Consider the following 15,527-nt stretch of genomic DNA (forward strand, 5'->3'; position numbering starts at 1 on the left):
TGTGGGCGTTGTGTGATTGGGAACATGAGCAGAAGCTAGAGGTTGTTTTTTTCCTGTGAACCCAGCCCCTGAACCACAGACATCAGTGACATCCTTTCTTCAGCTCAGTGTCACTCTCTAAACATGCAAATGCAGTTAACTAAGTTCCCATTGAATCTTCTACATACATGTTAACATTTGAGGATCTAAATGTTCATGCATATTGTCAAGTGTTCATGAAGAGTGGCTATCTAAGAAGAGACGTGCAGATGTTTTCATGCCCTGATAACCTGTGACTTCCTGTAAGGCTGAAGTGTCGCGTGTTCTGTTCCTCTGTCACTGGTTTCGTAGCACACTACTCACCATAGGGTGTCAGTATTACACAGAAAATCTGATTATCTCTGATCCCAGCACCCTGAATACTGGGACTATACTGAACTGACTACACATCAAAATGTGTGCTTATTTTACGCATTGAGATTGTCTTAGTATGGATAATATAATTATTTATGGCAATTTATTAAGTTGGGAAAAGAAAACAACCTGTAAAATGATGTTACACATATGTTGCCTTCAAAGAAAACTATTATTAATCAAAGTAAATAAACCTACTGCATGTAATTTTTAGTCACAGGAAAGAAACACACAGTTACTTCAGACAGGAATTGTTATGTAAAAAGAACAATCTAACAAATTCTACTACCTGTATTATTAGTTAATTTTTATTAGATTGTTGATAAACCCAAAACTACCTGCCTGGCTGGATAACTTTTTTGTTGTTGTTGTAATTGTTAGATTTTTAGTCACAATGCCACCTTGCCAGCCTGTAAAAGCCAGCGGCTCTTTTTTCTTATTGTTATACCATATTTACAAAAACTTGCATCCAAACAAAACAGTGTGGCAATGTGTGAAATTTGTGTACAAATCCACATATGTAGTAAAATACAACGTTTATTAAACATTCATACAGTCTTTGCAATTGCATGTCTAATGGTTGACTGTTGTATTGAGTAGTACACACATACATACATCATCAATATACTTTAACAAACAGCACAGGGACGTGGGCAGGGGAGACATTTTTTTTTAAATATAGGCTAACTTACATGTCACTAACTAAAACACAGAGCAACATTTGGCAAACTGGGATGGGTTGGTAGGTCTTCCCTGTTCCTGGCAGGAGTGGGTGAGTCGGGACGGGGTAGAGATGGATATAAAGATGTTGTCCCTTTCTTCATTATGTACACACTGCTGCACAGACAGCAACGACTCTTTCCTCTCACCTCTTCAAGCGCTCTGTACAAAAAAAACACAGAAAGTGCTGATGAGATTTATCTTACACACACACACACACACACATACACACACACACTTCAAGCAAGGCTTTTGAGCCAATAGAATAACGATGTTGGTATCACGTGGTATCTCTGCGTAGTCAGGGGTCAAGAGTCTTTGGGTGTCTTTTGTTAGTATGGGAAAAAAACGGAAAAATGTCTGAGTTTGACGGTTATCGTGCTGCATTTCGGAACCGGTCCCAAGTGCTGAGTGACAAAAGGAGGAGCAAGACCAGAGTGAACATTGGTTCAGCGTTTGAACGTCGGAGTCAGCTGAAGGAGTTTCAAGGACTGAAAAGCCGAGGTGGCTACTTTTCTTCTTGACTGGTAAGATATCGTCAAAGCTAGCTTTTAGCTAACATGAACATTGGCAACTCATTGAGGGCGCATGCGCTTTGAGCAACAGCTGTTGTTAGGTGAATGCAATGGGAGGGGGAGTGCGACATCTAGAGGCTGGATGTTATCAATGTTGTCAATAGCACCTTTAAAGTATGTGCGGATTTGTTTGTGGTTTTGTGTGTGTGTGCGTGCGCGCTTGTGTGTGTGTGTGATTGACAGAGAGCTCTACTGAGTAGTTTCCATCAAGGATCATCTGCCGCTCTCCCCTCTCCTCGCGACACTCCTGATGTCTTCCTGTTAATGTGAGTTTGTTTGCCTTCGTGTCAAATCATCTGGAGTAACTTTCAGAAGCCGCGGAGCGCCGCACTGCTGACGTCACCGCGCCTCATTGGATTGCACCCTGAAACTCACACAAGCAAGATCACATCATCTGCAGAGCGCAGTTCACACCCGGGCACGAGCATGCGCCTTTGGTAACGTGATCGCAGGCGGACAGCTGTAAATACAGGTGCGAATACATCCCAGCACATGGAGGATGCATTAGGATGTGATCACTTGAGCCAAGCTGGGGAGGGGGGGTCTGGTCAGGCAGGCATGTGACACCAGTTGCAGTATAGTGTGAACACACACGACTCCCTGACCACACTCAAGGTCAGCTTTGTAGTGTGCATGTAGTATAGCGGTATAACAGTCGCATCCAGTTTATTTGCTAATGTGAAACAACTTAGCCCAGGAGTTGAGGCCCTCGATTCAAGGTTAAAGTAATACTTCACGTACAAAATGACCATTTGTGGATCAGTTACCCAATCCTCAATCAATCCCTGATGAATAGAACAACTATCAAACTCACACTTAAAGTCCAATCCAAGTCTGAATTTATCGGTCACACACTCAGATCAATGAGACTCGAAATATACTGGCTCGAAATATATTGGCCTCTTTAGCTGAAATCCCATTACCTATAATGAACAGTAAAACCAGGTCACCTTTGTGGAGCAAAAAACAGCCACAGTATTTTAAACCCATTCATTTGTGAGCATTAAGTACAAAACTTAAAGTTGCTTGAACAGTACACATTTGTTGTGTTATTTGTAAGAGCAGTAAATTGGCACTGAAAAACCAAGTAACCATAACGACCACTCACAAAATTTGGTGAATAAAACATGGGAAATATAACACTTTCCTAAATTGCAATTAAAATGTAAACATACTACAAACCAATTTCCCCGATATTACATGACTTGGCCCAAAATAAATGATCAAATCCCTTGACTGGCTGTAAAAGACTTTTTAAAAATATCCTGATATTCCCTGACTTATATTACGGCTAATGTCAAAAGATCATAAAAAAGCAAGTGGGATTTCTTTGATAATTGATTTTACAGAAAATGGAAAACAGTCAAATCTATACAAGTGTTATCAGTATTGATTGGCTCCATTTCGCTCAAATGTCTTTGTCCCCCCCAAAAAACAATTTCCCCCCTCTTTTTACTTTTTAAAATATTGCCACCGTCTCCAATTGACAAATTAAAAAAAATATTTCAATGACGCATCTTTTGCCAGCAGTTAAATTGACACTAAAGCCTCCTGGCAGTCCACGACAAGCTACACCACTCGAGCATTTGAAAAGCTTAAATCAAAGATTCCTATACGTGTCAAAACAAAAACATGAACGTGTCTCGTAGTGGTTATAAATAGAACCATTAACACTGTAAAAACAGCAAATTTGGTATTTCAATCTGACTGACGTTAATCTTTGCCACATTACCACATCCAAAAGCAGGGCTGAGGAGGGAGCACCGACGGGATGCACAGAGGACGGCAAGAGGGAAGGACAAATGAGCTGTTATTGGTTTTAATTTGACGTCCTGAATGCACACTGCAAACCCTGGCTGGTCAGCACAGCAGTGTTAGTGTTAGTGGAGGCACATTAGAGGATATTTTATTCAGGAGAATATGGAGAAAGACATAAAGCGATGAAATGTGCTCCCACTAGTGACACGTTTGTGTCCAAAAAACTGGACAACAAAATAATCTCTGTTACACTGGAGGGGATATATTTCTCTGTTCCTTACCTCGGGAGTTTTGGCTGCTGGTTTATATATCTTCTCCTTTTCAGGCTCCAGAAGAATAACCTCTGCCGGAAGAGGAATTTACAATGTATTTATGCTTTTCAATGGATTCAAGTTGTGATATATTATTAGTTAAAATTTGGGGTTGTGGAAGCTCTAATCATCATTCAAACTCATTAAAAGGTTCTTCCAAATGTTCCACCTTTAAAGGAGTAGTTTGACATTTTGGCAAATATGCTTATTCCTTTTCTTGTTGACAATTCGTGAAAAGGTCGATACATGCTTCCAGTCTTTATTCAAAGCTAAGCAGTTGCTGGTTTTAGATTCATATTTAGCATACATGGAAGTGGTACTTATCTGCTCATCTAAAATGAGAAGATTCACACTAAAACTTTGACCTTCACTTGACTGCAGAGACGTACGTTTGACCTCCAGCTTGCAGGAGACGGCGTCCTCTCCCAGGTGGTTGGTGGCTCTGCAGGTGTACACGCCGCTCTCGAAGTTGCCGGGCTTACGGATCTCCAGGGAGCAAATGCCCTCGGTGAAGTTCTGACGAAACCTGGGGTCGGCTCCAATGGTGGCGTCATTCTTCATCCACTCGATCTGAGGCTGAGAGCATGAGGGGAGACATTTGTGACTATATGACTATAAATCCACACAAAACATTTCCTCTCCGCTCATGCTGATGTTTTGAAATGAAATCCGCAACTGTGCTGCTTTTGTGAAAGATGAGCAGCGATCGAGAGTCCCAGTGTCAAATATCACATCTTACATTTAATGGGAATTTTATTCAGGCACATCTTTTAAGTTTGAACCGAGGCACAAAAAAACCCCCAAAAAAACATTGTGTGGTTTTAGTTTTCTATCTAAGCTCTGGCCTATAAACTCATAAATTTAGTAATATTCATTGAATTGACTTCTATTTTTAAAGTTTGACATTGTTACACATGTACCGGGACGTGAAGGGGCATCCTCTAACACCTAAGGCTTTGATTTAAAAACTTTAACTTGATTAATTAAGCTGAGCAAACACAAGTGAAAACTAACGTCATCCATTGAATCTTCTTCATCTCCTTTGCCCTTTCTGATGGATGATGAAAATGAGGGAGACCTTTAAATCCTGGGCAGGAGATCATGTGTATTTGGGCCTTGGCAGGTAGACCTGCAGGTTTTATATGAGTTGAAGTTAGGTGTGTCACTCCAAAATCCACGATCAGATGTTATCACAGTTTGGATCAGTGCATCAGTGCATGGAATCAGGAATCGGCCAGCAAAGGCATGGTTTTTGGGAAAAAAGGATTTTCAGCTAGCATGGCTCATGTTTTGTAGTGTTGTTGTCTGTCCACCACAAATAGTCATGGTCCCCATAGGATGAATTCTTATGAAATATCAGTTGACACTGTGTTCTGCAAAAAAAGAAAAGAAATACAGCCCATAGTCTTGCTTAATGGACAGGGTAAAGACAATGGCAATACCCACATTCATGTTGTCTTAATCTTCCTTTCTCTCTCTTTTCCCGTCACATTTCTGTCTTTGGGCATCCGTGTGTGTGGACGTTACACTGACAGGCAGTCACACTGATAACAGTGCTCTAGTCTGGACGGGCAGCAAAAATAGGACCTTCATTGATACAGCAGCATCTCCACTTAGACGTGACAAGCCAATCGGCTAATGCTTCTTATCACTATCTCTTCTTTGTCTTCCCCCGCTTATCTCGCCATTCTCTCTAACAGCCATCCGTGTGGTCTCTGCCTCTATATGTGACACCTCTATCAGACAGGCAGGGCTACTTATCACGCTACATGCCTTTCTGCCATCCCCACCCTCAGCAAGCTCAATGGACTCTAAGCCAGAGCCCATAACCACAGGCATGCTATTAAACAAGTGTCCAACGTGTGAAATCATTTCATTTATAGATGTTATACAAAGAAAGAGATCTTAAAGTGTTTGAGGGAGATATATTAAAGAGGGGTGGACTTCAGAGTGAGGTATGGATGTCTCTGGTTGTGGTTTCCTGTAGATGATCAGTGGATGGGATTTCACAAAGCTGCGACGGCTATGTTTGCCTGCTCATGCACAGCGACTCGTTAGGACATAGTGGGTCTACTCCGTCTGGGAGCACCTCTGATGAGCCAATGTTTCAATGCATAAACCAAACACATACTATACTATACTCTGGCGATTGCCCACACACGCCACATTAAAACAATCCCCCTTCACTTGAGTCCTTGTGTTGGTTTTTGTCATCAAATTCAGGCTGCAGTCAACATCGGTTCTTGTTTAATTTGCCTCAAATACAATGGCATGTGCCGACTGCTCGGCTGCGTCTGTCCTTGCTGAGAAGTCAAAGACAGCTGGGACGATTAACCAACTGCATTTCCACCATGGCCGGCCACCTAAGCCGTCTGCGTCACCCTGACAACTGCACAGATATGTTTAACCATCGCAGCAGCCGACAAGAACAGTGAGGGACATACTGAAACCTCACGTCGACATACCAGTGCGTGCTCTGCCCAGCTTCTAGCGGATGTTTATAGCAGTGACGTTAATACCTCATTTGAACGGTCAAATTATTTATCAAGGCGTCCCAATTAAGAACAAAACTCTTTAAACATAGAAAAACAACTGTATCGTAACATTCGACTTCATACATTAGCAGTCGAGTGACGTGAAAAGGGTACAGACGGGGTCCGTGAGACATGAAACTATATCATGATGGCTTCTGTGCAAAGTGCAAATGAGTCTCTGACCTTGGGGCGTCCACGGACGGAGCACAGCAGCTTGGTGGTGTAACCTATAGTGGCAGCGCGGTCAGTGAGGGGTATGGTGAACCTGGGGGCCTCGCTGTAGTCGTGCTCCTGGTATTCAGGAAGGTTGAAGTCTCTCCCTGTGAACACATGGAATAAGGTCACGACCTCTCCTTACAGTACCTGTGCACTTATTTAAGGGAGTAAATGACTGATTGCACGGGGCATTTAACTCGTGTCTGAGAGTGAATGCTACAGTGATGCTTTAGCTAAAAAAAAAAATGTTCTCTCGTCCATCACTTCAGCTTTTCACACTGGCCAAGAGAGCTGCCCACTTATAATTGAAGCAGTGCCGAGGCCATTTCCACTCGTCAAGACTCTAAACACGCACAACCACACACTCGAGACATTTCATCATGTCAACAAATGACCTCGGGAGTATTTAGGGAAGAATGATGGTCACCTGTCTTCTGGATGGTGGCCACCCCGTTGGTGACGGTGCTCTGCTCGCTGATGCCCACTCGGTTCTCAGCGAACACTCTGAAGGAGTACACGTTGCCCATCACCAGGTGTGTGATGGTGGCGGTGAGCCTGCGGCAGTGCTCCAGCACCGAGTACCATTCCTGCCGGTGGAGACACAACCGACTCATAGGAAACCATACTTTTATGTGCCCTCATTGGATTGGTTAACACCAGTGGGCTGTCAATCAACCCATTAGCCTGATATCTGGCAGATGAGGATGAGGATGGCTATTTTAGGCTACTCACTACACCACCGTGTATAAAAGAGACGGGGAGTGATGAGGTGTGTGTGCGTCCTTGCCAACGAATGTAGCCTGCGTGGTGTTATAAGTTCTGTTCTGGTAGTTGTTAAATGTTTTCAGCGCTCCCTGGCAGAGGTATCCTCTTACTTCTCTGCTAGTTCCCTTCCAGGACCACGAGTCACAACGTTAAAGAAGGCTCATTAGCATTTTGATAGACTGTGATGTAAACTCCAGTGAAAAGTAATCTAGGCCCTCTGATTAGAAAGGGGGGACAGGAGGACTTGATGTTTAAATACTGCGTTTAGTTCGGGGAAGATCTACTTTAAAGTCTTGATTCACAGTTTAAGTATAATTGTATTCTGTTTGATGTAAATCTTCTCGACGAAGTGACTTGAAACGTCACTGATTAAAAAACATAATAGCTGAAATTTGCTCAGCAGTTGACGAAGGTCTGTGATTTGTCATCATGTAGTCCTTGACTCCCACTCTCTATCACAGTGAATTAAACAATGTAGATACCGAACAGAAAACAGTTATAATGGGGGATATAATTAAAGCCTCACAGGTCAGATCATATACAATACACCTGTCTAGTGTTGTGGTGGCACTATCAGCATCAGTGGGACAAAATCAGAACCAATTAATCAAAACGTATGTCACATGGCCTGCTGTATTTGTACGTGAACATCTGTCATACCCCATTCCTTCTGTCGGCCTTCTGGATGGTGTATCCAGTAATCTCTGTGTTGCCATTATCCTTGGGAGGGGTCCATTCCAGGGCGGCGTTGACCCCCCAGGTGTCCACCAGCTTCACACTGGCAGGACTGCCGGGCCGGTCTGAGGAGACACATTACAGTACATCATAACCAGCGTGTTCCGCTCCCAAGAGGAAAACTGAACCATTTGTATGCTCTGATATGAGGCCGTGCATTTTAACACCAGCCGCTGACAGCAGGGTCAAAGGTCATCATTGTTACAGGTGTGATGTACTGTATGTTAGTGCTTTGAAGTCAACAAGCCGGCTGCACAACCAGCGGAGCAGCAGGGAGGACCTGAAATGAGTCCATATTCAAACCTGTCACGTTGTTGGCGTGTAAACACCAGCATTGTGCAACTTACCCACAATCTGAAGGGTGAAGTAGACTTTGTCTTCAAAGCTGTCCACTTTAATGGTCATCTCATAGACACCGGAGTCCTCCCTCTGAGCCGAGCGGATGAACATGATGCTGTCTATGTCGCTGTTCCTGATGTTGACCCTCGCATCCACAGGCTGACCGTCCTTCAGCCAGTCCACCTCAGGTTTGGGGTTTCCCTGAGGAGTGGGAGAACGACAAGGGATGAGATGATACGGGGTAAAGTGTGACGTCTGCAACGTTTATCCGTAGACTAGACAGATGTGTCGGTGCCGACTCACAAAGAAGGGGATGACCAGGTTGATCTGCTCTCCAACCTGCTTGACGTAGCGGGACTTGAGAATACGGGGAAGGCGGATCTTTGGAAGCTCTGAAAAACAAGAAGTAAAGTCAGTTTATCTTTGCATTATTACGTATAAATACGATAAATACATCAGCCACTTGAAAACATCAGTTAACAACACATGTCTACAAAGTGGGGTTATGTAGAGTGAAGGAGTTCAAATGAATCCAGGTTAAATGATCAATGATCCAAATATGTCATCAAAAAATCTATTTTAAAAACTTTATATTTTTGATGGGAATATTTCCTTTTACGTTCTTTTAAAAAGGATGATGATTATCGTTTCTGAGCTGTAAAGTTGAGTAATGGAATTAACTATTTTGATAACCGATTCATCATTTCAGTCAATTTTTAATAAAAATGCCCAAACTTTTTGTGGTTTCAGCTTTTAAAATGGGACAATTTTCTTTGGCATATAAATAGTGCATTAACTATCTTATTAACTATCTGTTTTTGGATTCTCAGATGAAACAAGCCAATTGAAGTCATCAATGTGGGCTCTGAGAAATTCTAAATGACTATTTTAGAGACTAAACATTTCATCGATCCACTGAGAGTCCACCACCACCTGTGTGGTTATTAAAGTCAAAAATAAACCCACGTCCCAGTCTGATTGACCATTATGAGTATTCATAAATAGGAAATGTAGCTAAAGAAAGAAGAATCTTACAGTATCCGGCAGAGAGGCAAAAGAGGAAGACCCCGAGATCAAGCAGCTCTTAAAATAGCTTTGGTGATGAGAAACTGAACTTAATCAACTCTGACACGTGTCACAGGCACAGTAGCAGCGGGAAGATGTCATCACACTGACATCACATATAAACACCGAGGTGCACCAGATTGGAAACTGCAAATCAACGGCAATCACTGTCGTTGTGTCCTAGCTGTGGATAAAATGATACGGATGACATTGCACAGTGGCTGGTTGAGTGTTTTCTTATTCCCACTATGCTGGATGGCTGGCTGCTAAATATCAAGAAAAGCATCCCTTGCATGTTTCTGCATAAGCAGCAAATGTCTGAAAAGCTCTCTGGGCTTAAAGGACACATAAAACCGAGCCACTATCCTCCATCGCTGCAGCCTCTGGTGCTCCCGCTCAGAATGTCCTCTTATCTCACTCCCCATCGACCTCCTGTCACCGCTTTTTGCTCCGCTTCTAATTTCCCGCCGGCGTGTCTCATCCTTCTCGTCCTGAAATTTGTCACGATATCATTGCCTCAGAGGCCTGAGATCCGGCCCCCTGGAACCACCGCTCCCCGTGAGGATAAGGTCTGCCTCCAGATTTGGCTCAACCAGTAATCCCTGCTAATCACCACTCTTCCCAGTAATGCTCAGAAGTGTTGCTGGTATTACAGCATCCAGCAGGCAGCAAGTCCACCCGCAAACAACTCATAATCTGCCTTTGTATCTGGATAAAGTGTCTTTGTTGGGGGGGCTTTCAGCATATGCAGGACAGAGTGTCTTTATCAGAAGCTGGTGAACGTAGACGGGCGATTGGTCGGCACGGCGTGGGACTGACAGCTGGATTTACCCCCAACCAAGCCACCTAGAATCCATCAATTAGGCTAATGTTACGCTCCACCTCAGCTGACCAGCACTTCTCCACTTTAGTTTCCAGTTTGTTCGCAGCAGTTTGAACCGCGAGCAGGAAATATGCTCAGAGACATTAAGCTGCCCTTCTGAAAGTGGATAACTGGGGCACGTCAGCCCCGGTAGGCACTATGTCAATGTGACTCTGTGTGAACGCCGATGAAAATTCACGGCTCCTGTGAAACCGACGTCAGTTTAAACAAGCGCGAGGTTGGCAGTGTCTTTTTTACCCTCAATAGTAGGGAGATGATAGAAAATGAGGGTTTGTGTGTATTTTAAGGCCATTTTCTGCCATTCATAACTCAAACCTGCAAAATAGGGATAGTGGTTAATATATGTAATCACATAAAGGTGACTTTCAAGTGAATTTCAAAAGGGTATGATGAGAAACGGTCATGTCTATTTATTGGGAGACATTAAGTGATACCTGCAGGGTGACAGGACAGCTAGAGAACCGCTGGCATAAATTTGAGTGAGAAAGTGACAGTGAGGTCACACTGACAGGGTTGAAAATATGGCTGCCAGACGGCCCATTAGCCAAACGTTTTCCTTTCGCCTGACTCTAAGTCCATTAAATCATCTTGGAGACGGACGCAGCAGGAGCCATTTTGGATCTAGACAACTGCAGACAAGATTTTAATTGTAAATTATTGTTCAAGCTGTCATCCAAAATACATATGTTAGTTATTACTTTACTTACTTATATTATAAGTATGAATTGGTATTATATAAGTCCCCTTTCCTTATTTTGCTCTTGGAATTTGATTCTAATGTTTCCATGTTCATGTTTAAGCATGTTTTGTTTTTGTGAAGCACTTTTTAATCATTGATTTTCATAAATGTTAAGCGAATCAACTTAATTATACATCATTTAGGGCACTACCAGCAAGAAACAACCATCCATAGACAACAATAGTTTTTATTCATTTGATTTAAACATGAGTGAACATGTGTGAGTGCTTCACCTTCGTATTTGAAGGACTGAAGGCGTGTGCACAAGTGTTAGCATGATTTACAGCTAATGAAAGGTCTTGTCTGCACCTGTATGATTTATGTGCACACATCTGTGCAGTCCATCTTATGCACCCGGCTGTTAATACCACCTCTGCCACCCCGCTTGCAACTTGAGCATTTTAAAGATAGGTCATAAGTTACAGGACAGTTTTATTTTAATTTTTTTCTCACCACTGTCGCGCTGTGACACTTTCTCCTGGGTGATGTTGGGACTTTAATGTCATGAGCGTGTTCTAGTCCTGCTGGATGTGAAAGTGTCCTGAGATAACTTTTGTTGTGATGTGACACTATAAATAAAATTTAATTTAATTTGAGACAGCTAGAGAGTTTTGAGGCGGACATTTTAGAAGTTTTCTTTACCTTTGCTGGAACTTTTGTAGAGAAATTGACTTTTTTTTTTTTTACACATTCATGTCCAGCCCCACGGATAGAATATTACTGTTGCAGCTTGGGCTGTTTGGAAATCCCCTTAAAGTAGACACTCATATGTGATCTGTTGCACATTTTGTGCTGCTCACCAACAATCTCATGGATGGGCACAGGCTTAGCGAGTGTGCCAGGTTCACTGCGGCCTCCGTCGGCGTTCACGGCCACGACGCGAACATGCAGCAGGTCTCCGGTCGTCAGATGCCTGATGTGGTAGCAGGTAGTCAGGATCATCTCCTCCTGAGCCGAAACCCAGTCCGTTGCTGCAGGGAAACATAGTTTTCTAGCAAATATGCAGCTTGTTTGTCATCTTTGAAGTACACAAAACAACATTGTTAGAGGTGTCAAAACAGCTTGTTAAAGGCTGCAATATATTTTTATACATGCACACCGCCTGAAACCTTTTCCTGGATGGAAAGTGTAAAACATCCCTTGATGGGACATGCTAAGTGGTTTATCGCCTGTCGACACGTTTACACACAACCCGCCTGTAAGAAGAACACCTTGGCCTCCATCATGAAATCACAGAAGGCATGCTGTCATCTGAGCAAACGAGGGCTTCTAAAAGTGGTGTGAGGAGATACAGTACAGTGACAGCCGGTGAAACGCTGCCTGCCGTATACGGCCCGGGTGTATCTGCCCTCTGGCACCCCGGGGACAGGTGCAGCACCACATACATGCACACATACGCAGACTCACTTCCATCCTTGCAGTACTCCACCACGTATCCGTCCAGCCTGGAGTCTCCGACGGTCTCTGGCGGGTTCCATTTAATGGTGAGGCTGGACTTCTGCACATCCTCCACAGAGACGTCCAGAGGAGCGCTGGGGACTAAACCAGGTCCACACGGCACACGTTCATGAAGGTTTGAGGTGGACAGTGAGAGGAGCTGAAACTCAAAATGCCCTCTCCCTTCTACAACATGATTACATGTAAGGCTGCAGCTTCTGATTCTTTTCATTCTAAGTGACATCTTCAAATGCCTTGTTTTGCCCAACCAATGTTCCAAAACTCAGAAATATTCAATTTAGTCAACACATCTACACGATTGAGAAGATTTTAGCTTGGAATTATCAAATAGTTGTATATTATTACCTTGGACAATCGACTGATCAATTAATCGACTTATCGTTTCAGGTCTAATTATGCAGGATTATCTGTATACACTTCTGTACACCCATTTCCATTACAAGTCGTCACCTGAAGTAGAACTGAACAATTCTTCGTTTGACAGAGAATACTCTGCAAGCATATTGTTTATGGAGTTTGGGGTTAGTCATCATTAAAGCCAAAATGTCAAATATTTGTACTTCCAGCTTCTAAAAAGTGAGAATGTGATACTTGTCATTGTCATCCATGATAGTTAACTGAATATCTTTGGGTTTAGAAGGGAACTGTTCAGTGGCACACTGACAGAGCAGGACCAGCTAACAGCAGAGCAGTATGAGTCGGTGTTACCTGCAGGAGGTGGCGTGGGCGCCTTTGGCGCCGCTTCAACTACGTCAGCTTCTGCTGGAGCAGCTAGCATCAAACAAGCAGGAACGTCATTTAGGAGACAGAAAAATGTACAGAGCATCTTTGCTTCGCTATGACACTGGTCGCATGTCAGGAGGTTTAAAGGTTGGTTAAGAATCCAGTAAAAATAGGCCTGATGGGTAACACTTGTTCAATGGGACTTTCAATAAAACAGCCATCATTTGTTTGCAATGTATTTTGTGGTTGAACGGTTGTCTGTTGTGGTTGATGTTTACCATCTCTGGGAGCGTCTGCACCGTCTGCACTGTCTGTAGCAGGAGCGTCTGCAGCAGGAGCGTCTGCAGCGGGAGCGTCTGCAGCGGGAGCGTCTGCAGCGGGAGCGTCTGCAGCGGGAGCAGCAGCTAGTAGTGAAATGCCGCAGGGAAATCCAATTAGTTACTTTCATTATGACATTAGTCATGCAGAGGAAATCAATCAATGTCAAGATGGTTTGATAATGAAACACTCCACTGAGCAAGCAGCAGGACAGACCAGAAACCTTCAGTATTCACAATGACAAGAATGGATTAATGTCCCAAAATGCGTCACTTTTTGAGACACTGTAAAACAAGTCCACATAGAAGACGATCACACGTCCACATGGGTTAGGTATGAAATGGTCATATGAAAACATACACATGATGAACTTTCCAAGCAGAAATACTCGTAAACACAACGGATCACGAGCAAGTAACTGGGCATAACTGCAGCTACAGTACATTTGCAAAACTCTCCTGAATTCTGTGAACAATCGTCATGGAGACGACACACACTGTCACTCAGAACACACTGAGAGGAAAAACACCATCACCATCAAACACCACACAGGTTAGACACTTTTCATCTTTACAATTTCAATAATGTGAGTGACTTCACACAATTCTTTTTTTTTTTAAATAAAATGGAAATTTGTATTTTATAACAAACCAGTTTTTTTTTTTAGGTTAAACAAAAAGGAATGAAAATCAGCAGTTCCCCTAAATAGATATACATTTTTATTTTGTCTGTCGTCATTTACTAATGTTATTGTTGGAAAAACCATGTTAACAATAACATTTCCTGCATCTGAACTTCCTCTTCCTCCTGTTGGAGCAGCTTTTGGGTCCAATTATAAAATGACTATATATATGTGTTCACTACCAAGTCTAAAACAAGACACCTGCTCAGGCTTTCAGCTAAAATTGCAATCATCATTGTTTGAAAGTCACTAGACTGAAATGATTCTGTGTTGATGTGTGGTTTACAGTTTTGACAGCGGTGTGTTAACATCTGAACAAAGTGAAATAAATCCACAGAGTTGCTCAGGCTGAGGTTAAAGCCAGGAGAGAAGTGTGCAGAGTTTTGCACAGACAGTGTTGCACATGTGACTTCAGTTGTGCCCGCTGTCGTTTAGCAATTAAAAAAAAAAACTGTGATGTTTCAAAACTCACCACACACAGCGTTTTATATTGTACATTGAGATGCATTAGAGGATATTAATGCCCCCCCGAATGAGGGCATGAATCCACCCTGATTTAACAGTTGTGTCTCCTTTGCTTCATGAGTTGGGGTCCATCAGCAGATGAGGACAGATTTGTATTGTGGAGTTCCCCTGTGTTTAACAACCCACTTAGTTCATCAGTTCCCAGTTAAACTGTTGTAAGTAAGTGGGTGAGTTACATTATACTGATATCTCGCCTGTATTATTCAGACCTCAACAGCAACAGAGGGTGCTTCTGTGTTCTCAAAATTCAACCGAAAGTAAAAGCAACATTTCAGACGTGTTCATAACAAAGATTAGTACAGTTAGCAGTTATTCAAGGTGCCTTTAGTTCCCAGGGTACCTGGGGTGCCTCCTTCAGCAGTGGGGGTGTCCTCTGCTGGGGCTGCCTCTCCCTCGTGTGCCGGAGCAGCTTCCACAGACGCAGCCTCTGCAGGTGGAGCCTCTGCAGGTGGAGCCTCTGCAGGTGGAGCCTCTACGGGAGCCGGTTCTGGGACCGGAATGGGCTCAGGTGCCTTCTTGGCAGCCTTCTTCAACGGAGCCTTCTTGATGGGTGCAGGTTTGCCTGGCATCGTGCTAACAGACAGCCAGTCCTTGTGGATAAAGGAGCCAGGAGGGATCTTAACTAATATATATAGCGTGAGGGGCCGGTGGGCTTTAGAGAACTCCACCCACTCCACCCATCCCCTGACTTCAATAACGTTATCCCCTGCCAAGCCAACTTCAGCCACATCATCATCAGCGCTGTTGGGACCTGTGACCTATGCAGGCAGGAAAATCTGACCTTGTTT

The 15,527-nt window shown here is 43.3% G+C and overlaps 1 protein-coding gene across 1 annotated transcript; it reads right to left on the bottom strand.

Moving 5' to 3' along the window:
- Nucleotides 1-912: 912 nt before the first annotated feature.
- LOC311017901 (myosin-binding protein H-like) lies at nucleotides 913-15,325 on the bottom strand. The gene is made up of 13 exons (XM_084016551.1): nucleotides 15,080-15,325; nucleotides 13,493-13,618; nucleotides 13,200-13,262; nucleotides 12,441-12,572; nucleotides 11,834-12,004; nucleotides 8,650-8,738; nucleotides 8,355-8,547; nucleotides 7,933-8,072; nucleotides 6,935-7,094; nucleotides 6,475-6,611; nucleotides 4,147-4,333; nucleotides 3,728-3,789; nucleotides 913-1,275 (listed from the first exon to the last, which is right to left on the bottom strand). The coding sequence occupies exons 1-13, from the start codon at nucleotides 15,306-15,308 to the stop codon at nucleotides 1,267-1,269; spliced, it is 1,698 nt and encodes a 565-aa protein (XP_083872677.1). The 5' UTR covers nucleotides 15,309-15,325; the 3' UTR covers nucleotides 913-1,266.
- Between the last annotated feature and the right edge of the window lie 202 nt (nucleotides 15,326-15,527).

This window comes from Eutrigla gurnardus (assembly GCF_963514095.1).
Source record: "Eutrigla gurnardus genome assembly, chromosome: 8".
Taxonomy (NCBI): Eukaryota; Metazoa; Chordata; class Actinopteri; order Perciformes; family Triglidae; genus Eutrigla; species Eutrigla gurnardus.